This window comes from Schistocerca cancellata, chromosome 6 (genome assembly GCF_023864275.1).
Source record: "Schistocerca cancellata isolate TAMUIC-IGC-003103 chromosome 6, iqSchCanc2.1, whole genome shotgun sequence".
Lineage (NCBI taxonomy): Eukaryota > Metazoa > Arthropoda > Insecta > Orthoptera > Acrididae > Schistocerca > Schistocerca cancellata.
The window spans coordinates 262238930-262263331 of record NC_064631.1 but is presented as its reverse complement, the minus strand read 5'-3'; the positions used below and the strand labels follow the sequence as shown (position 1 = coordinate 262263331).

General features: G+C 40.1%; 1 protein-coding gene across 6 annotated transcripts in view; it reads right to left on the bottom strand.

The window, feature by feature from the left end:
• Positions 1 to 24402, bottom strand: part of LOC126191570 (RNA-binding protein 39) — a 65453-nt gene that overhangs the window by 21371 nt on the left and 19680 nt on the right. The window contains exons 3-6 of one of the 6 annotated variants that reach the window (XM_049932493.1): positions 16834 to 16921; positions 14082 to 14232; positions 11755 to 11822; positions 11047 to 11418 (exon numbers count right to left, since the gene is read on the bottom strand). In XM_049932493.1, the coding sequence (XP_049788450.1) occupies positions 11047 to 11418; positions 11755 to 11822; positions 14082 to 14135 (494 nt within the window). In that variant the 5' untranslated portion in view covers positions 14136 to 14232; positions 16834 to 16921. Of the gene's footprint in view, positions 1 to 11046; positions 12031 to 12115; positions 12341 to 14081; positions 14233 to 16833; positions 16922 to 24402 lie in introns of those variants that run through there. The other 5 variants (XM_049932494.1, XM_049932495.1, XM_049932496.1 and 2 more) reach the window with 5 other exon arrangements.

Sequence of the window (24402 nt, the reverse complement as noted above, 5' to 3'; positions counted from 1 at the left end):
ATAGAAATAGATGGCCAACCCAGTCACCACATACAGCAACTTTTTATCCAACCAGCGAAATAACTTTGACCCATTATGTCTACAGAATGACCAATATTAACATTGTGGAAACAAAATGAAGGAAGCATTTGTTGGAAAACAAAGGATATGACCTAAAATTTTGATAAAGGATTCTGGACAAGAAACATGAAAATTAAAAATTGAATGCAGTACTTATTACTGTAACTAGGTGTTTGCACATGCAAACCAATTAATCGACACTACTGAATGAATGTTAAACATTCAATGGGAATAAAGAAACTGGTTGAGAGGTATAAATGCCTTCTTATACAACCCTTAACTGTACATTCACACTAAGTATTTTCATCACTGAACTACACAGATTATTAATTTCAAAATTAACATCCCCACTTCAGAGCACACTGTATGTAACTAACACATAGTTGAGACTGCAGTCTTTTCAACCTATTTTCTGTAGATCCTAAGCAGTGTTTTTTTTTATTTTTTTTTTCCTGGGGCCCACGACTACAATGGTCATTAGCTCCCAGACTAAGTTAGGAACGCACCGCGAGGCACAAGATTAAAACAGCAACTAAAAGGGTCAGTACTATAAAACACAGACAGGCAGAGGATTAAAAAAAAAGCATAGGGTCATTCCATGTCAAGTCACCCAGGCCTTGACACCCACCATGTCAGATTTTGATGAAACTTGGTACAATTACTTCTTTTATCATCCTGAAAGCACTTGTAAAATTTTTTTGCTCTTTCTCTGATAGTTTTTTTTTTTTTTATAAATTTTTAAAGTTTTTAGATTTGGCATTATTTCAGCAGTCGGAAACCTTAACTTAAACGTGTCCTCACAACTAAAAAAATTTGTATATTAAAGAATACTCAAGATATCAGTATGAAATTTTGGAATAAGTTTGTGTATTATATCTAAATGTTAAAAAAAATTACCGTAAAGATATATTAAAACCTTTCAAATGAATAAAAAATTACAAGTTTTTTTTTAGCTAACGGATGTTCAGTTTTACAAAAACTGCAATATCTAGAGTCTCAGACCTGATAGAAAGCTCAAATTTGTTTTAAAATACTCTTAATTGTATAGGCTATTAGATAAAAGAAAAATTATGTTGGCTTTTTAACCTGTTTAATAGTTATCTAATTTTTAAAATAATACTAATTATATTTTAAAAATAAAAAGTACCAAGTGACTTAGACACCGAAAATAAGTTTTTGTCTTCTTCAAGTAACAATGTACGCTTGGATTTTGTTTTGTTACTCCTGTGTTTTGAAGTAAAAAATTATTACAGTGTTAAATAGTGCTTGGATAGTATTTTATTAAGTTTATTCGAACTTTCAGTAAGTACTGTTACTTAGTTTACAGAGATTCTTTTCCAATATCCTATAAAAGTAACCAGAACAGTAATCAGACCAAAAGTGAAATCAGTATGTCAGATATTCAAACCTGTAGCGTAGGGTTATTTAAAAAATCTGACTGTTTCCAAACAACCTACACACCTTCAAAAAAGTTACAGCCGGTATCTGAATTGAGCGAGGAAGAAAAAGATTTGATCCACTTACGATCTGGAATTAATCTGTGTGAATTTAAGAATATATGTTCATACCACAGCTACTACTTTTTAAACGTTTTTGAAAAGTATCAAACAACATGTGTAGACCCACTAAAAAACACAAAAAGCCCATCAAAAAATCATTGAGAAGTGTAGGCTTGGATCTTTGTAAACAATTACTGACAAAAAATATTAGCATAAAACCTGGACAAAAGTTTTGCTCAACATGCCGTAACTCTTGTGAGGAAAAATAAAGAGTTGAAGTCAATGAAAGTGAAACAGATGATGAAGTCATGGTTGAATTAGAATCACAGGAATCCCGAAATGAATCCCTCGTACAAACAAACATTGCTCTTGATAATTTAGGTTTAACACCGATAGAGCTTCATGGCTTGTCAGAACAAAGTAAAGGGTCTTATTTTAAAAGGAAGGTTAGCAGTATTGAAAAGACTGCAAAAAAGGCGCTTTCAAAAGCACTAAAATATGATGCACCAAGTTCTGATGATGACGAAGAAGATACAAGTGTGGTTGAGAAAGCAAAGGATTTTGATGTAATGATTTCTCTTATGAAAGAGAAGATTTCATCTGTTGGGAGGTCTAGAAAAATCCAGATTCTGACCTTGGCTCCAGATTCTTGGAGTCAAAATAAAGTGATGAAAGAATTTAATGTAAGTGAGTACATGGTGCGACAAGCTAGAAAGCTAAAATCTGAAAAGGGTATTTTGGAAACTCCTGGTCCAAAAAAAGGTAAAACTCTTTCTGAAAATACAGTAAGACTTGTAACAGATTTTTATGAAAAGGATGAAAGTTCCAGAGTGCTACCTGGAACAAAAGACAAAGTAAGTGTTCAAAAAAATGTGTACATGCAAAAAAGACTCATTTTGTGTAACTTGATAGAACTCTATTATTCTTTCTAATGGGAGAATCCCGAGGTAGAAGTAGGATTTTCAAAATTTTGTTTCTTGAGACCTAAATGGTGTATCCTTGCTGGTGCTGCAGGCACACACACTGTATGTGTATGCAGTATCCACCAGAATGTTAAACTATTACTGGATGCTGTGAAAATTGAAGAATCTTATAAAGACCTAATTAAGATGCTTGTGTGCAACACGGAAAACCAAAACTGCATGCTACGTCATTGCGACAGCTGTACTGCAAATACTGCACTAACTGAGTACTTACTGAAAAACTAAGTGAAGATTATGATTTAGAAGAAGAAATTGTAATCAGTCAGTGGGTTAACACAGACAGGGCAGAAACGATCAAACAGTCTATCGGTGTTGAAGACTACATTTCTTTATTGGTTAGGTCATTGGAAAAGCTCACCCCGCACTCGTTTATAGCAAAATCCCAATCAGCAGCCTTTAAAAGATTGAAAGAAGACCCACCACCCAAAACAGCAATTATTGTGATGGGTTTCAGTGAAAATTATTCCTTTGTTATACAAAATGAGATCCAAAGTTACCACTGGAATAGAGGTGGTTGTACTCTACACCCAGTTGGAGTTTTTCTAAGAAATGAGGAAAACAATGTTTTTGTTTCCAACCAATGTTTTATTAATGATGACCAAGAACGTGATACTGATTTTGTTAACTTTGTACAAAAAGAAATTACAAAGTGGCTGTCATCACATCATACTGACATTGACTCAGTTCACTACTTTATAGATGGTTGTGCTGGGCAGTACAAAAATAGAAACAGTTTTAAAAATTTGACTGAACACTTGAGAGACTTTAATTTGAAGGCCCAACACACTTTTTTTGCAACAAGTCATTGGAAGTCAGTGACGGCCTAGGAGGAACTATTAAAAGAATTTTAAGGAAAGCTAGTTTACAGCTTTCGGACAAAGAATAAATAATGACAGTAATCAATGTGTGTTCATTTTCACTTTATTGACAAAAAAGAAGCTGATTTGCTACGGTGAAAACTAGAAAATCGTTTTTCAGCAACCCAAACCATTGCTGGAACAACAAGTTTTCATAACTTCAAACCACTTCCAACAAACAACCTTGAAATTAGAAGGACTACAGATAGTGTAAAACCCTCCTTACTCTTTTCTTTCCATTCATCTTCTGATTGGGTTCGTGTTGAACCATCCATAAATAGCTATGTAGCTGTAAATTATGATGGTAACTGGTACTTTGGACTGGTAAAAACAATATTCAATGAAGAAGAAGATGCAGAAATTCTATTTCTACATCCTTCAGGACCAGCTGCATCATTTTATTGGCCTGAAAGAGAAGATTCTTGCATAGTGCCTTTGGAGCACATAGTCTGTGTAGTAGACACACCTCAATCAAGCGGCACTGGAAGAATGTATTACTTCAATAAAGACTGTAACAAAAGAACTGAAAGCTCTTGGATGAAGTGGAAAAACAAGTTGAATCAGCATTAATGTTTATTAAAAAGACAAAATTACTCAAAAAATTCAATGTTTCAAGCAATCAGTTGGGTTATACATAAGTGTCGTAAGTACACTATCTTTGTACATAATTCTAATGTAATCTACTATAGTTAATAAACATGTTAAAAAACCATCATTATTTTTGTTTTATCAAGTAGTCTATATGTTTAAGAGTAAATTAAAACAAATTTGAGCATTCTATCAGGTCTGAGACTCTAGATATTGCAATTCTTATAAAACAAAACATCCGTTAAAAAAGAAAAGAAAAAAATACATATATATATTTTTTTCATGGAAAATAATATATTTTAATAGTATCATTTTTATCTTCAAATATGTATAATAAATAAACTTGCTGTAAAAATTCATGATGTTATCTAGAAGAGTTTTTAAGATAAGCAATTTTAAAGTTTTGAGTACAAATTAAATTTACAATTACGGAAGGTTCGGAAAACGCAAAACATATAAATTTAAAAAATTTATAAAGAAAAAACTATAAGAGATACAGCAAAAAAATTTTGCAGGTGTTATCAGGATGGTATTAGAACCATTTGAGCCAAATTTCATGAAAATCTGAGGAGGTGGGTGTAAAATTTATTTTTTATTGGGTGATTTGATGTGGAATGACCCTAATCAAATGTCCTTAGACATGTTTGTCAAGTTGATAAAACAAAGAAAGCGAGCAGCAGCTCCTGGGTCATCCGCTAAATGGCATCCACAGTACATGGCAGGCCAAGATCAAGACGCAGCGTAGTAAAATCCGGACAGGACGTTAAAATGTGGCAGACCGTCAGCAATTGCCCACATGGGCAGAATGGCGCCAGCGCAGCCTTCAGCAGATGGCGATGGCTGAACCGGCAGTATCCAATTCGTAACCGGGCCGAAACGACCTCCTCCCGCCGAGAAGGGCGTGAGGAGGACGTCCAAGCCGCAGGAAGAGGTTTCAAGGCCCGAAGCTTGTTGTCCGTAAGTGCAGCCCAATCGGCATGCCACAGCGATAAAATGCGCCGACAAATGACCCTGCTACAATCTGGTGAAGGGACACAACAAGAAGCTGTCCGAGGCTGGAGGACCGCAGCCTTGGCCGCGGCATCTGCAGCTTCGTTCCCAGGCCTACCGACATGGCCAGGAACCCACATAAAGCTAACCGGAGAACCGTCGTCCACCAGCTGCTGAAGAGAGCGTTGGATCCGGTGCACGAAAGGGTTAACCGGATACGGATCACTGAGGCTCTGGATGGCGCTCAGGGAATCTGAGCAGATGACATAAGCAGAATGTCAGTGGCGGCAGATGTAAAGAACAGCCTGGTAGAGGGCAAAGAGCTCAGCTGTGAAGACCGAACAATGACCATGGAGCCAGTATTTAAAACTTTGTGCCCCAACAATATAAGAACACCCGACCCCGTCATTGGTCTTAGAGCCATCTGTATAAATGAAGGTCATATTAATGAACTTCAAACGAAGTTCGACAAAACGGGAGTGGTATACCGAACTGGGGGTAACCTCCTTTGGGAGCGAGCTGAGGTCAAGGTGAATGCGAACCTGAGCCTGGAGCCAAGTTGGCGTGTGGCTCTCGCCCACTCGAAAGGTTGCAGGGAGTGAAAAACCAAGGTGTTCAAGGAGGCAACGAAAGCGAACTCCAGGGGGTAGCAGGGCAGAGACATACAACCCGTATCGACAGCCGAGAGAGTCGTCAAAAAAGGAACGATAAGACGGATGGTTGGGCATTGACAGTAGCCGACAGGCATACCAACAAAGCAGTATATCGTGCCCGTAGGTGAGTGGCAATTCACCAGCTTCAGCATGAAGACTCTCGACGGGACTAGTATAAAAAGCTCCGATCGCAAGACGTAAACCACGATGTTGTATGGAGTTGAGGCGGCGTAAGATAGACGGCCGTGCAGAGGAGTAAACTAAGCTCCCATAATTTAGCTTTGAGCGGACGATCGACCGATATAGGCGAAGTAGGACGGTTCAATCCGCTCCCCATGACATACCACTGAGAACATTTAGAGAACGGGTACAACGGGCAACCAAATATGACACATGTGGAGACCAGCTAAGTTACCTGTCAAATGTAAGACCTAAAAATTTTGTTGTCTCCACGAATGGGAGAGCAACGGGACAGAGTCGTAAGGACGGTGGGAGAAACTCTTTGTTGCGCCAGAAGTTAATACAGACCGTCTTCTCGGCAGAAAAACGGAAGCCACAGGCGACACTCCAGGAGTAAAGACGGTCAAAAGAACGCTGAAGACAGCGCTCCAGGAAACATGTACGCTGCGCGCTGCAATAGACGGTAAAATCGTCCACGAAAAGGGAGCCTGATACATCAGCTGGGAGGCAATCCATTATTGGATTGATCACTATGGCGAAGAGAGCGACGCTCAAAACTGAGCCCTGTGGCATCCCATTCTCTTGGTGAAAGGCGTCCGACAGGACAGAACCCACATGTAACCTGAACTGTCGATCCATTAAAAAGGAACGAATAAAAAGAGGGAGGTGACCGCGAAGGCCCCATGTATGCATGGTGCGGAGAATGTCCGCCCTCCAACAGGTGTCGTAAGCCTTCTCCAAATCAAAGAACACAGCCGCGGTCGGACGCTTCCGCAAGAAGTTATTCATAATGAAGGTCGACAAGGTAACAAGATGGTCAACAGCAGAGCGGCTCCTACGAAATCCACATTGTACATTGGTAAGTAGGCGTCGAGATTCGAGCAGCCAAACCAAACTAGAGTTAACCATTCGCTCCATCACCTTACAGACACAGCTGGTAAGCGAGATGGGTTGATAACTGGGAGGCAAGCACTTGTCCTTCCCCGGCTTAGGAATCAGGACAACAATAGACTCGTGCCAGCATGCGGGAACATGTCCCTCAATCCAGATGTGATTATAAGTACGAAGAAGGAAACCTTTACCCGCAGGAGAAAGGATCTTCAGCATCTGAATATCAATAGAATCAGGCCCTGGAGCGGAGGACCGTGACCGGGCAAGTGCATTTTCGAGTTCCCGCATGGTGAATGGGGCATTATAACTTTCACGATTCGAGGAACGGAAGTTAGGTGGCCTAGCCTCCTCTGCCCGTTTTCGGGGGAGGAAGGCAGGGTGGTAATGAGCGGAGCTCGAAACCTCTGCGAAAAAGTGGCCGAAGGCATTGGAGACATCCTCAGGGGCCAACAAGGACGTCATTCGCGACCGTCAAGCCAGAAACTGGTGAGTGGACCTTAGTGTCAGATAGCCGGCGCAGGCTACCCCAGACAACAGAAGAAGGAGTAAAACTGTTGAAGGTGCTTGTGAAAGCAGCCCAGCTGGCTTTCTTTAATAATACGACGACACTGCGCACGTAATCGTTTATAATTGATACAATTCGCCACTGCAGGGTGGCGTTTAAAGGTGCGTAAAGTATGTCGACAAGCATGTAAAGCGTCTCTACATGCTGCGGTCCACCAGGGGACCAGTACACGTTGTGGAGAAGAAGTAGCGTGAGGGATGGAATATTCAGCAGCAGTGAGAATGACTTCCGTGAGGTGTGTGACCTGACTATTGCAGCTTGTGAAGGTTTGATCCTGAAAGGTCGCCCTGGAAGAGAAGAGCCCCCAGTCTGCTTTGCAGGTGTTCCAACTAGAGGAGCACGGAGAGGGGGTATGCTGCAGGAGATGGATAACACACGGGAAGTAGTCGCTCGAATATGTATCAGAAAGTGCATACCACTCAAACCGGCGTGCAAGTTGGGTAGTACATATAGAGAGGTCTAAATGAGAATAGGTGTGAGATGTGTCCGAAAGAAAAGTAGGGGCGCCAGTATTGAGGCAGACAAGATTGAGCTATTTGAAAAGGTCTGCTAACAGGGAGCCCCTCGGGCAGGATGCTGGAGAGCCCCAAAGGGGATGGTGGGCATTGAAGTCTCCAGTTAACAAAAATGGTGCAGGTAGCTGAGCAATAATTTGCATCATGTCTGCCCTGGTAACGGCAGACGACGATGGAGTATAAACGGTACAAATGGAAAATGTAAAAGTGGGGAGAGTAATTCGGACGGCAACTGCCTGCAGGCCAGTGTGCAATGTGATGGGATCGTAGTAAATATCATCCCGGACCAGCAACATAACCCCTCCATGAGCCGGAATACCTGCCACAGGGGGTAGGTCAAAATGCACAGAGGTGTAGTGTGCCAAGGCAATTTGATCGCATGGGCGTAGCTTCGTTTACTGGAGGGCTACGACAAGCTGACAGTGCAAGCGGGGCAGCAACTTTTAAGTCCTCTCGGTTGGAGCGAACCCTGCGAAAATTCCAGTGTACAAGTGCCATCAGGAGAAGAAAAAGAAAAAGAAGATGCAAGAAGGGGTCACCTCTAAGGCCGCATGAGGGCCTGGCTTCGAGCGAGCACTGCCGCCGCTATCAGTAGGCGGACAGTCATCATCCATTGGTTCTATACGTTCATCGGCCATCTTGTTAAGATGGCCGGGCGGCGGAGCTTCCACCGCCGGTGAACGGCCAGATATTCGTCTACCAGCGGTGCGGCCAGGCGAAACGATTGACGGCCTGGGGCAGCAACCGCTGGGTGGCGCAGGAGAAGAAATGGGTCATGGGGGGAAGGAGAACTGTGCTTCCCATGAGCCTTCTTGGAAGGTCGTTTAGTTGAAGTACTGGTCAATGGCTGGGAGTTCGAGGTACGTAGGAAATCTGCACGGGACGGTTACTTCTTGAAGGCCCGTGCATCTGACTTCTGGGTCTTCGTCTTGGCAGAAGCTGATGAAGGTGCTTGTGTCTTAGGGGTGACGGGAGGAAGAGGAGACGTTGACCAGGCGATCTTAGCACTGGCCGAACGGACGACCGTAGTGTTCAAGGTCAGATCGCATGTCTGTGTCGATACCTCCCTGGTAGGCCGAGTAGAGGCGAGGATGGTACCATATTTCCCCGCTGGGAGCAGCGTGGGCTTCCTACTAGCAAATAGCTTGTGAGCAGCCGAGGTGGACACTTTCTCTTTGACCCGAATTTCCTGTATACAGCATTCTTCCTTGTTGATGGAACAGTCGCGGGAGGACGCTGCATGGTCACCCTGACAGTTCACACAACGAGGAGACGGAGGTGGACAGTCACCCTCAAGGGCATCCCTGCCACAAGTGACACATTTAGCCATATTGGAACAAGACTGGCGAGTGTGATTAAAACGCTGACACTGGTAGCAGTGTGTAGGTGTTGGGACATAGGAGTGAACAGAAATAACCTCATAGCCCGCTTTGATGCACAATGGCAGCTGAACATTATCAAAGGTCAAGAAAAGTGTCCCAGTCGGTACAAGGTCATTGTTGACCTTTTTCATGACCCTATGGACAGCCGTCACGCCCTGCTAAGCGAGGAAAGACTGAATCTACTCGTCAGTCAATCCGTCGAGTGACCTAGTATATACCACACCATGAGACGAATTCAAAGTGCGGTGAGCCTCCACCCGGACAGGGAACGTGTACAGGAGTGTGGCCCGAAGCAGTTTTTGTGCCTGAAAGGCGCTCTCAGTTTCTAGTAACAAGGTACCGTTACGCAACCTGGTGCAAGACTTGACAAATCCGGCTTCTGGATAACGAAAGGGTAGACAGAGGAAAAATCCTTTCCGTCCGCAGATCGAGAAACTACGAGGAACTGTGGGGCAGGCAGTAGCACTTTTGTCACTGGTGGCTGGTCAAGTTTCCATTTTTGGAAGAAGTCTAGAGAGAAGAAGAGAAACCCATTGCGGAGGAATCCCCCATGATTGCCAGCATCTCCTATGGCGCACTCCTTCCTTGTGGGGACCCTCTCAGAGGGCACTCCCGCCTTAGGTGAATGTTTACAGCTCAGGTCACACCTCCTGAGAAACGGACGGAGGGACCGATCGGCATGGTCGGAAGGAGTCAGCTCAAGCAATCACCCCTCCCTGGGCCTGGCCTTTACCAGGGGGTACGTGCTTGCCTTAATTGTCTACCCAGGGTGGGGAATTACGCATTACCCCGTCACCGGCTACACGTGCGAACGGGTGGTTCGACCTTCAGGCACGCACAGGGAGGAAGGAAGAAGAGGAAAAAGAAGGGAGAGAGGGAGAGAAAGGACAGACTGTCTCAAATACCGAGGCGGAGACCAGAGAAGGCAAGGAGGAAGCCAGGAGACAAGGAGGAGGAGGCAGGGAGACAAGGAGGAGGCAAGGAGAAGGAGGCAAGGGAAAGAGTAAGTAAGACAGTGAGATGGAGAAGAACAAAGAAAGGAACCAACCAAAGGAAGGAAGAAACCAGAAGAAGTGAAAAACCAAAATGACCGCAAATATAGGTCGTGGAACCGTCCGTCTTTGGACGCAGGCGCTAACTACCCCCTGAGGGGGAGGGACTCCTTTTAGTCGCCTCTTACGACAGGCAGGAATACCTCAGGCCTATTCTAACCCCCGGACCCGCAGGGGGAAGATTCTAAGTTGTACAACACTTTGGAAGTTATATTTGTGTATAGCCTTCTAATTACATGTGCTGAATTGCATGCTTCATACGGCAAAAGAGCAGCCCTAATAATGTGGGCTTGGTACAACTGCTGTGCACTTTTACTGCAACCAAACTTGTAAGGTGGTTTTATATAATTTATCTCCTAGACAGTGCTTCAGTGTTGGCACAGCTCTATAGATGACTACTGTTTTTAATCGTGTAACTTCAGTACCACCAGCAATCTTTTCACTTCTTAAGTTATACCAGCTGTCAGGGCTCTTCATTCGCTGTACAAAAATACAGCTGTGTAATCAAATTAAGTACTTTTCTCTACTTCTTGACAAGTGGAGATCAAGACTATTAAATAGGATTACAGATGCCCTTTAAGTAAGTAACATCAGCTTAAGATTATGCTGAGTAGTATTTAATTGACATTTGTGTATAATCACGTGTGTCAGTTAAATAGGCATTGTTTACTCTACTTGTCCCCTCCCTCTCTCCCTTCATTATTCTAATCCCAATGGATATATGCCTCCTTAGTGAACATTACTACACTCGTTCACAAGCAATATCAAATCAATTAAAGCAACATTTATTTTGCAACATATTACAGTATATAGAGAAAAAGCTTTACTTACAACCCTAGTGGTGAGACTCCTTTTCTGAAAGGGTACTTGTCTCTTGCACGAGGAAGTACAATAGGTGACAAAGATCTTTTCCGTCTTTCTCGTTCCCTTTCCCTCTCCTTTTCCCTCTCTCGTTCTCGTTCTCTCTCCCTTTCCTTCTCCTTTTCCTTTTCCCTTTCACGTTCACGTTCACGGTCACGAGACCTGTCCCTCCTCCTATGGTGATCTCTGTCCTTGCTCCTCCTCCTTTCTTTGTCATGGCGATCTCTGTCCCTGCTGCGTCTCTTCTCATGGTCCCGGTGATGATCACGGTGGCGATCTCTTGACCGGCTCCGATGACGTCCTTTATCACGGGACCTACTGCGACTCCGATGTTTGCTTTTCCTGCATAATGTAAACATATTATTTAGTGGGCTGAATGAAAGTGTTCTCCAACACAACTAAACAAAGGGTGATGTGAAGAGTTCTAACACACTAAAAGAGGTCTGTGAAAGCTGATCAGAAACCAAATTAAAGAAAGAAACTTCTTTTGAGATACCTCGCACTTAAAACTGCATCACATCCATACTCACCAACAAAAATTATTAATTCACTGGAATGTACTGAACAGTATTCTATAACAAACAGAACAATAGTCATCACTTACTTTTGTGACATGTTACACCAGTAAAGGGTTAATGTAACACTAAATTTTCTGTAACATATATTACTAGACCTTACCCTGATGATCGATGACTGCTTGATGTGCCATTTTCCTTCACTGTTGTTTTGTTGCTCCCAGCGTCATCCTAGGAAACAGCAGCACACAAAGTGTTGGTAATCCCCGCAACCAGCCATCACGTTGAAGGGAAAAAGGAAGAAAAACATCGGAGTTCCATTAATATTTTACTCCAATCCAACGTCATTAAAACTACATTAAAAGGCTGGTTCCTCTTCTTTCCCAGGGTTGTTGAGCCAGCTTGCTAAACATACTGGAGGTGATTAGTGCCCCAAAGCCTGGACGGGGAACAATTAGTAACAGTAAGGGAAAAAAAACCATTAACATTTATATTCAGTCCTATCAAGTCCCAACATTACTTACCTACACTATAATTCCAAGTGCTGCACCATTTACAGTACCATACTCTTAATTCTGTAAAGATAGAGTTTGTGAAAGGTCTTTTTCGAAAAATGGAACTTCTGAGAGCAATTATGAATTTACATTCAAATTAATCAAATACTTGCCTAATAAGCAGATTTAGACAGGTCTGGTAAACTTAAGAGGTTATAACACTCTCGAAACCAACTCTCTGTTTTAAAAACAAAACTGCAAAAGAATGTGGGTATTAGAATGTAAAATTGGAAATGCAATTGATTAGAATTATTATTGAAACGTTGTTGTCAGGGACCACTACTATGTTTAATCACTGTGAGGTCATCAATTTAAGAATATAAGAGACCTGTAATAAAAGGAACTGCAGTAACTGCCCGCTCCTAGGAGGGGGGGGGGGGGGGGGGGGGGGGGCACATTCAAAATCTGAAAGGGGGACTACCTTAACTTTTGTACTTTCAGAAAGGTCTACAGCAATTTTCACAATGAAAAGGATTCTCTCAAACAAACTGAAAATCTACACTAAAATAAACACAGCCAATATAGTATGTTTTTCTGTGTTTCTTGCTCTTTCCAACAAACTCTACAAGTTTCCGGTGAGTAACTAAAATTATGAATACTATGACCGTAAAAGAGTACTTTTAATACACCCTAATGTGACAGTGGCTTGAATCTACAAACCCTAAACCATAAGGAAATCCAAAAATATATCTAAAAGATGTTACAGTAACAATGTGGATTTAACTGAAAATTGTAACACTACATGAAATGTAGCAAAAAGCTTCAAAAAGCAATATGAACTTCTGTAACAGGTACCTTACTGGGGGGAAGGACTGCAGTAGAGATTTAACAGTTGAGACATTGCCTATGATTTATATACTTCAGTCCCGAAGATGTTTGTTCACTCCTAAAACTGTTTCTTTTAGGATGTAACTGCAGCCATCTTAACTTAAACCCTGCTTTTGCTACTACTTCCCTCATTTGACAAAAAACTGACATGTATTGCTCGCTGATTTTTTGCTACATAAATTCAACTTCTGGAGCGTATTATAACCACCACATTATGTCAACTTGTAATCAATAATTTTCTTCCTTTTGTTAATACAACAACAACCAAGAGCTGTACTTGGGAAATTTAGTTTTCAAATTTGTTTTACAAAATAATACTTGGATAACAACCCCCAGGTGATTTTTCATTCTTTGGTGTCGTGCCAGTAGAAAAAAAGGGGGCTATCAGGAGAACAGTATGAATGGCAGCACTGAATGCTACTGTCACCTCACTTTTTGACACATGGAGAAACTATTTACTTGCCACATACAGTGGGACTACTGGGGTAGATGTATAATTGTGAGCCAATTACAGTTCCATTTTTCATAACTTGATACCCCTTTCCAGAAGTACCACACACATTGGCTTCATCAATGCTCCTATAAGTAACATAAGAAGAAATCATGGCATACATCCTCTCTCAAGAGGGATTTAACTGGAGGTGTAAAATAGGCAACTCGTGTGTAAAATGTTAATCAGACCAATGCATCCAAACAAGTATACAGCAGAAGCTAACAAAACCAAGTTCTCAATTATGCCCAAACTAATTTACTTTCATATGCCACAAGCCTTCTAGATTTTGCTAAAAATGTGTGAACTTTTAAAATGGATCTTACGTAAGAATTTCTTCTATAAGATACACCTAACTATATATCAATTCATTTCTCTTGAATTAAATATACTGCAGCCAGATTATGGAACCAATACTAAGTCTCAAGTAAACAAAAATGGCAAACTCAGCACAACATTTAACTTTAATAATTCATGAACTGTTATAAAAGTACCTAAGTCTTTAAAGAGAGTACATGAGAAATTTTAGGTACAAATCCTACAAATGTTCACAGCTGAAAAGACTATTCCACAAACATCCACAGACACATACAATCCATACATGCAAATAATTTGTACCGCTTTCACTGTATGCCAAAATGTGATTACACATTTTAGTGAAACTGGAAGCATTTAAACAAGGCTTTTACATCCACTGTTTCCTGGAATCAGTCTTGATCCACCGAAGAATCGCCTCTTGGATAAGAGTCGCATACTCATCTTGGGGACCCTGGGGTGACAGAAGGGGATAAATTCAGAAACCTTACTATATACAGAAATTCTACAAAACTCATAACTGTTGAACCGAAATTCATTTATGTAGTTATAGGTAATATACCTATATAAACTCTTTAATTAGTTTACTGCATAGCATATGTAACAAACAAGTGACATGAGCTGCTTTAAAGAGCTTACAGTTTTAAAAGCTTTCCTTGAAATTGCCACAAACTAAACAAAACTATGTGTATTAGGTTACTCAAAGAAAAGAGCTTAACACACAAAATGTATTGGAGAAGCAGGCAATATATTAATAATACATTTCAAATACAGAGAAATGATACAAACTTAAAGGTAGGGAACTGACTCTTGAGAGATGACCTGTGATATGGGCATTTCTGACCGTTTACACACATTTAGATTCAAAAGCACAGATAAGAGTTAAATCACGGAAGAGTTGAGATTTACATCTCATGCACAAGGAGGACATTCTCTGATTAGACAATAACGAAAAAGGAAATCAGTTGTGGCCTTGTTAAAGGAACCACTCTAACATTCACTTCAAGTATTTCAAGGAAAATGAGAACCTAGTCAGAGTGGAACACCGGAAAAAGAAATACGAAAAAACATATGCAGCGCATTCAGTGACAACCCATATCAGATCACTGTTTCTCATGGAACTGGTCTACATAATGTTCCACAATTGCTTTAAAAAGCATTCAAATGTAAAAATTATTTTGAAACATATCCAATTTTGCTACAGATTTAGGCAAGGTTGTTAAAATTGCTTTCAAATTATTCTTGAAACTTTGTAAGATAGCCCAGTGATCAAAGCCAACTTTACACTTTCCAATAATATAACTTTGTTTAACATATCCAGCCACTACCACTAAAACAATAATAAATGGTGCCTCTGGCCATCATCATGTTTCAATAATTCAAAATGCAACTATTGTTTACTCCTAATTCCCTGTCTATACTGTTATTCAGAACAGGGCCCACTTTCTGCACCCAAACCACAGATTTGGTACCCATAACTTACAATAATTCTAACACAACTACACAGTAACCTTTCCTAAGTGAGTACCTAAAGGTAGCTCACTATGGTATTTCTCTGTACACTCAAAGGTAGACCTGTGATGCACAAGAGATTACAGAACTTTCATCACAAATGATTATGTTGCTTCAGCTTTACAATTGTATTCTATACAACTACCAATACTGAAGCAGGTAAGGAACTATAATGGTAACTACTTCACCGGACTTCTGCAATGTCCAGTTTAGTTTACCAATGCCTAAATTATTATCATGGCAATAAAAATACAAAGGTCAAAATTATTAGGGGATGTGAATAGCTTACATTGTTTCACAACTGCGTGGCTCCAATGACACTACTGATGAACTTATGAGGGACATTATGCAATCCCTCAAGAACCACCTTCAGTTCTGCAACAGCCATGGGGAGTGTAGGCTTAATTACAGCAAGTCTTGCAGGTAAAATCAAAATATATTCAATAAGATTCAGGTCCAGGTAGAATGCTGGAACTAACTGAGTCAATTCCTTGAATCTTAGTAGGCCACCAACCATATGTATGGTGAGCAAAAAGGTCGATAAAATGAAAATTACACTTTGGAACATTTAAACGAAATATTCTATCTCACATTATGACTGCTCAAGTGCTATCCTATCAATTTCTAAGATTCTAATATATTATACTGGAGCACCAATGCATGTACAAAAGTTTTCATCCAATCTGTCCAATCAAGCTTCCTTTCCCTTGTCCATGATCAATAATTTTACATTAACACCTTAACTAATCATTATTACTATTGACATTTTCATTGTTTTCTAGTGTTTCATGACTGTAACAATTTTATAATGTATCACTTCAATTTTTTTAATGTATAAAAGAGCAGCTCTCCCTAAATATACTACACAATACTATTGTCAGGCTGCATCAAGATGGCTTGACTCTCTAACTGTTTGGATCAGTGTGATATTAAAGTGAATAAATATATTAACTGTCACCAAATATATGATAAAATCTCAAGAAGTGTGATTAGACTGCAAATATTATTACGAAACTAGAATGAAAAAGTTAACTCTATGAAAACACAAAGCTGTTGTTTCACTGTATAAAGATAATTTTACAATTCCTGTGACTTGAGAAATTTGTCTCAAGATACACGCTGTACTTGAAGGGTCCCAGTAACAACTAATAGGACCTAGTTCCAGATCATAACTAATGTATAAAAATTTACTGGGCAAACTATGCAACCAAGAATATGTTTGTGTGAATCTCATTTTTGGTCAATAACCTTACATACAATGACCAAACTTATTGTGTGTATCACTGTCATTATTGATCATACTCCATAATTACAACAGATAATCAGTTTTTGCTGCCCACATAATCAACCATGTCTGTTACATATACTATGCCCCTGTACGGAACTGCCAAAAGCTAACTTTAATCTGATTGAAATTGCATTACTGCACAGGGTTAACAAATCACCATTATAAGTCAATTTTACTGCCCAAAATGCAAGTGTTTCCATAACTGATAGTCATTCAAAATTAATATTTAATAAAGTATGCAGAAAAAGCAGATACCTAACTAAATTTTTGTTGTACCTCTGTGCTTTGGGCCCCTGCCCGGAGCTGAGGCTCGGATCTGAGCCAAGCTGTGACATGTAAGGGTCTACAAGATACAGAAATGGAGGAGCCTGTCAGTGACACATTTAGATGGCATTCAATAAAACAAAACAAAGATTCAAGAGAATGGCTAACACTGCATGAGAAACCATAATAAGAATATACACAGCCATACCTTCAATACTTTCACAATTAAGTTTAATGAATTTTGAAGTACACAACTAGCATACAATGAAAGCCATTCTCTTATTCATGAAATACAAAATGTAAGAAGCATAAAAAATCGTATTCTAGAATTCCAAGATATTTCAGTCTGACATTTTTTAATTTGTCTTAACTAAATGTACTGATGTTTTTCCATAAATATATGACACTGCTAACTTTCTTTTTCAAAACACAGGATGTTACCGAGTTCGCGCACACAGACCACGCAGTCTGAGGCACCTTGCCACGGTTTGCACGGCTCCCTCTGTAGAGGGTTTAAGTCCTCCCTCGGGCATGCATGTGTGTGTTGTCCTTAGCATAAGTTGGATTAAGTAGTGTGTAAGCCTAGGGACTGGAACTCAGCAGTTTGGTCCCATAGGAACTTATCACCACCAAAATTTTATATGCACGCACACACACACACACACACACACACACACACACACACACACACAATCACCGCAACTGAAGAGTGGAAACAATGGAGTTATCTGCAACTATCCAGCTCTTAGATTAGAGCTCCAGTAAGCTGAGTACTGATCTAAGTTGGCCAAAAACAATGGAAACCTCAACAGTGACAATTAACTATACAGAACTGTATTATATGATTTGTATCAGTACCAATAATGCATACAGTTACTCCCTACACCAGCACAAAAATAAGGACCATAATCTTTGAATACAAGCTGATACTTCACTATATAGTGAGAATATAACCAATTCTTGTTATGTGGTACCTGAGCATCATAAACTTCTTAAAAAAGTGATGAATCATGAAGTAACTATCCAAATGGAATGGTGATCTCCAGATGTGGTATACATGTCCAGAGAAACAAATGATTACAATTCTGGAAAAATTGGAAAATTTATACAAGAAAAAGGTATTGAGCATGTCCATTACTTGTTTGTAAACTTCTGACTCGTATACAAGCAGTTATTTAACTTGGCATCGACTGAAAAGAGTTGTTGGCTATCCTCCTGAGGGATATCATGCCAAATTCTTTCCAATTGACACTTTAAATCATCAAAATCCCAAGACGGTTGGAAGGCCTTGCCCATACTGCTCCAAAAATTCTCAACTGAGGAGAGGTCCAGTTACTTTGCTGACCAAGGCAGGGTTTGTAAGCATGAAGACAAGTAGTAGAAACTGTCACCATGTGTGGTCAGGCATTATCTTTCTGAAACGTGAGCCCAGAATTATTGCCCTGCAAGGCAACAAAGCAATCGATAGAATAAATATTGTCGTACCGATGTGCTGTACGGGTGCCACAGATGACAACCACACGGGTTCTACTATGGAAAGCAATGGAACTCAAGACCATCACTCCTCACTGTCAGGCCATACGGTAGGCAGAAGTCAGATTGGTATCCCACTGCCATCCGGAACGTCTCCATACAAGTCTTCAGTCTGGAATCTTATTGACTGGAGTAGACTTTTCTTCAGTGGTGAGTCCCACTTTGAACTGAACCATGATGACCAGTGAAGATGTGACTGGAGACGCACCAGACAGTGGTGGGAAATCAGCCTGCCTGTCGTCTGCCATGTGGCCTAACAAAGAGTGATGGTCTGGCACGTGATTTCTATTCATAGCAAGACCCCTGGGTTGTCATCCAAACCACCTTTGCAGCACATCAGAATGCCAATGATATTCTACACCCCGTTTTGTTGTCCCTTATGGTAAGACATCCTGGTCTTGTCTTACATTTCAGAAAGAAAATTCCTGCCCGCATGTGGCGATAGTTTCTACTGCTTGTCTTTACACTTGCCAAACCCTACCTTGGCCAGCAAGGTTACTGGATCTTTTCCAAATTGGAAACATTTGGAGCATTATGGGCAGGGCCTTCCAAGCATCTTGGGATTTTGACAATATCCATGTCAGTTTGACAGAATTTGGCATGATATATTTTTGAAACTCTTTCTCAAGAATAAATCATCCAATTTTCCCGACATGGTAATTATTTGATTGTCTCTACATGTACATCACACATGCAGATTTCTGATCCTGTTGGGCAATTTCTCCACGGTTTGCCATCTTTTTTCTGTCTGAGTTAGAAAGGTAACCACATCAATATTTCAACAAAAGGTTAAAAATAATTAACACAATTTTGAAGATAAATGGGTTAAAATCAGCAACACTATTAAAAGTTACTAGTAAGTAAGCCACATTTCCATCTTTTGTGTTTTCCTGTATGTTTAGAGTATATATGCTTGTATTCTGATGAAGCTTATTGGGAACATTCTCACACCCTACAAGCGCATCCTCGTTCAGCTCTCTACACATGCAACGAAATAGTTTGTGTGAATGCCTCGTGAAGAAAATATAAATTCTTTGGTACTTAACAGTCCTCAAATGACAGGAAGTATTGTGCACATTTATTGAAATTGTGCTGACACATATTAAGGGGAAAATCTAGAATCTGCATCCAACAGGCATAAGAAACTGTTGTACCACATTTTGACATTAGAGCATATGGCTCTTTAACTGGTAACTAAAACCCTCAGCAAGACCAAAGAGTATAAAGAGCAAATAAATCTGGAGAAAAGAAGAAAGATACAACATCAAAAATGGCAAATAATCGTAGAAGAACAATTCCTTTTTCACGAGTTCTAGGAATTAATTTTAATTAGGAAGAAGTCTCTCTTGCTAACAAATATAAACCACATGCAAGGTTAAAGTGTATTTTAGGAGCAGCTAGTCATCAGAGTTTTCAAGAATGTCACTGCACCTGAACACAGAACTAACATGGTTTGAACCAAACATTCAGTAGCATAGCAGTACATTCATAACAATGAACTATATTTGAAATCCATTTCAGAACAATTCAACTGAATAATAAAAGATCATCATTTAGCTTTTATATTTAGGTTTATATTACACTGTAAATAATACTGATTATTAATGCATCTTTTGCGATATCAAAAACAGTCATCGACAGGATGCCTTGAATATGAGCACACTACAAAGAAAAATGTGTCTGGATTGGCTTTTTACAGTGGTTCTGTGGATCAACTACAGGACATACATTGATAAAGTTATGGAGAATCAAAAAATCAGGTAGCAACTGTGCTATTGAAAAACCAAAAAGCTACATTTCTTCTCTTGAAGTTTCATAATAGGTATCTTGCTGTGTGCCCAATTTATCATGAAGTTTTGCATTACCACTGCCGTGTGTAGTCTGCATTGTTTATCAAAAACCACATTACTTTCGTGACCACAGGAGCCATAGCTAACATTTTTGTGACAATTTCATCTTTTAGGATGATAAGCTGTGAGCAGACTGTGCACACTTCACAAACGCATTCCCTAAGGAAGTAGAGATTAACAAAATGGAATTTACTGCAGTATATACAATTATCAAGCTGGCTAAACATGTTTGAAACTTGGTGTGCATTTTCGGTGGAATTCTCCTCACACACTGGATGACCTCAGGACAGACACCATCTAAAAGTGGGTAAGGCCTGAATAGGAATGTCTGTACGATCTTGTCAACAGCATGTCAAGGAGGATCCAAGCATGTTAAATGCTTGGGATGGAGCACTATGGTAGTGGACATTACATTGTTGCATATTTTGATTACAAAGCTGTCAACATTTCAGCAAACTGTCTACTTTCTGGTGTTTTTATTCACTGTATTTCTTTAAAAGTTTTGTACAGCTTAATTTTTTATTTCCTACTCCCTTCAATCAAAGCCAACACATCTAGATACTGAGATGGCAGAAAACTCTTTTTGAGGAATGTAAATGTAGAGAGGAAATAAATTGTGTCATAAGACCTGTGAAGGTTTCTGTAGGCATTTCCAAACTGAATAAAAACCCTTTTCCATTTGCCGGTAAACCACACAAAATCTCTCTCTCTCTCTCTCTCTCTCTCTCTAAGAGAGACTGTGACATTGTGAACTGTAGAGCAGCCAAGGGCTAGATTAGTTTAAAAGGTGACTAGCTGCACATTGGTAAAGCCAACAAAAGTGTCCACTGCGGTCTGATTTTCAAGTTTTTAATATCTTTGAAGGTGTTTATAAAGAGAACACCCCTCAAAACCCCCACATTTCCACAGGATCTCATACATTCACAGTTAAAGCACACACAACTGCACGACAACCTAGTAACCAAAGTGGCCGACAGGTTGTATCATACTTTCCAATACTTACAGTTTTCATTTTATGGTGTAGCTGTCTACTGTATTACTTGACTAAATATCCAAAAGGTTTTTCTTCAACCATCAAGAAAACAAATAATCCTGCAATCACTATTTGCAAGACTTTTCTTGTCCCATTGGTCATGTACAATTACGTGTACTGGTGTATGAAATCATCCCTCAAACATATTAATATTTAATAATACATTTACATCAGGTTAACAAAATTGCTCCACAATCATTCTTTCTGTGCTAGAGTTATGTCCACTACAGGGTTGTGCATAATTTTTCTTTCTAGTATCATATTTGTGTATATCACTAACGCTCTGAAGTTCACTTGTAAATCTAGTCACCACCAAGTGTGACCATTATTTCTCAATCTAAATTAATACTATGCCATACAATATTACAGTTTGCTAATAAGGGAAAGTAAACAATGGTAAAAAGCAAAGTGCCCCAAAGTGGCAAAATGTTTCAGATCCTGCAAATGTTGAGGAAGATTCACCAAAACTACCATGATGAACTTCTCAACATTGCGTACCAACATTGGAAATATTAAGAAATTTACTAGCCACTGACATTTGGCATCTTCAACTAAAACACAAGTGCAAATCCTCAGCCAGACTTTGCAATCCCTCTATTACACTAACTGAACACACTTCCAAAATGTCTCACATCAATAATAGTGTCCAGTTTAGAGGCGAGGCAGAAAGTATTATTTCACATTTGTGGCACGAAGGACTTTCACAACAATGTAGTTTCCTTTACCACCTATTACTTACAGTATCTTACTTCTGGTTACCACCTCTCAGAAAATGAGTGGCCCTGTGCTTAAACACAGAGGTCACGGATTTAAAAACATTTCATTTTGCCACACTGGGTACTGAGAAAATTCCCTAGGCTACTGTATTTGCAGTTTTAATGACTTTATTACCACAAGCCATAGCACAACACAAGAGATCCTAGATATAGGTGTATGGCAGAAGGCATTATATGCTCTCAGATAATCAGAACAGACGAGATATTTCATTGCTTGAAAACTTCACATTACCTTTTTTGTTCTAAAGATCAGAAAAGAATGCATTCAGTAGTTTCACCTTGCGTGAGCGAGTTTGTGTGTGTGTGTGTGTGTACTTTTTTGATGAAGAGCTTGTTGGCTGAAGGTTCACTTACTGACAGTCTTTTTGTTATGCCTATATGTGACTCAGCATCTCTGCTACATAGTGAATAGCAACTACCCCTTTCATGATATTGTTACATTCCATCCTGGATTTTCCACTGTTTCATATGGTCCTAATTTTGTTTTTGGTAATTGAGCATTTTGTTAGCCATTTCCACTTTTGAGCATTTAATCAGATGGAATGTTGATAACACAAAAACTTACATGCCTAATATATGAACATCAAGTACAGGGCGTTTCAAAAAGAAAGAGCAGATTTCAAACATTTATTTCTCAAAAACTACAAATGATAGAAACACAATTCCAACGGTCCTTCACTCAATATGAGTACCAAATGTTACACAACAAATATCAAAACTGTACCTCAATATGAGCACCATTTGTTACACGACAAATATCAAACCGGTATCTCATTTCTTGCCACACACGACGCAACTGGTCTTTAGTTACCGAATTCACGGCCGCAACAATTCGATGTCGTACCTCTTGAAGAGTAGCGGGCATAGGTGGGACATAAACACAGTCCTTTATGTACCCCCACAAATAAAAATCGCAGGGAGTAAGGTCTGGTGACCTGGGAGGCCACAGACGATGACATTGATCTTGTGCTCCTGCTCTTCCAATCCACCGTCCTGGAATGGTGTTATTTAGGTACCGTCGTACAGGTTCAGAGAAGTGTGGTGGGGCGCCATCTTGCATGAAGATGAAGTGATTTGAATCTTCCTGAAGTTGAGGAAATAGCCAGTTTTCTAACATGTCCAGGTAAATGGTTCCTGTGATAGTTTTCTCCATGAAAAAGAAAGGTCCATAAACTTTGTTTACCGAAATTGCACAAAAGACGTTAACCTTTGGTGAGTCTCTTTCATGTTGAATAACGTCCCTCGGAGTTTCACTCGCCCAAATTCGTACGTTATGCCGATTAACTTTACCAGAAATGTGAAACGTTGATTCATCTGAAAAAATTAATCGTTCGGCAAAATTGTCCTCTTCCATGTCCTGTAGAATTGCAGTTGAAAATTCGAACCTTTTGTTGTGGTCGTCAGGACGCAATGCTTGCAATAACTGCAGTTTGTACGGCTTCATGTGCAGACGGTTACTCAGAACGCGCCATACCGTTGTTTTAGACATGTTTAGTTCGTGACTTGCCCGTGTCGTGGATTTTCTAGGGCTCCTTTCGTAAGCTGCACGGACACGCTCGACATTTTCATCCGATGTGCGTGGACGACCCGTGCTTTTTCGCTTGCAGATGCAACCATCTTCTACGAATCTGTGATGCCACTCATAAATTTGCTTATGACGAGGCGGCTGTTTGTTGAATTGACGGCGGAATGCACGTTGCACACCAACAATGGACTCTAACTTTGCAAATTGCAGCACACAAAATGATCGTTCCTGTGGTGTCGTCGCCATTTTCCTACAAACAAACGCCAGCGCCACTGCGGATTTGCATGGAACTTCTGCGCGGACCATTGAAAAACTTTGAACCTTTCTCTGACAAGAAACGTTTGAATTGTGTTTCTATCATTTGTAGTTTTTGAGAAATAAATGTTTGAAATCTGCTCTTTCTTTTTGAAACGCCCTGTATAATGGCAGCACACAGGTCTCAGCAGACTGATTCAGTTACTGAGCTGGTTCTCTGCTATCCTTGGCAACTGCATCAACCAGCTGACATGCGCTTTTGTTTTCCTTCATATGAACTGTGAAATAGGGTGCACCACAATCACAACAGATCAAAAAGGAAATGCTTGGCTCAATATTTGGAATATTAACAACGTTGCTACTTACCATAAAGAAGACATGTTAAGTTGCAGAGAGACAAGTAAAAAAACATATATGGAGCGTCTTCTGTCATCGTCCAGCGCCATGACAAGCGCAGGTGTTTGAAAGTACAGTGCGGTGAAACTTTCCCGCTGGACACCAGAGACGCTATACACAAGCAACATTTGTTCTGCAAATCTTTGACTGTTGATTTCTGTTCCACGTTCTACTCCTTGGCAAAAGCATGAA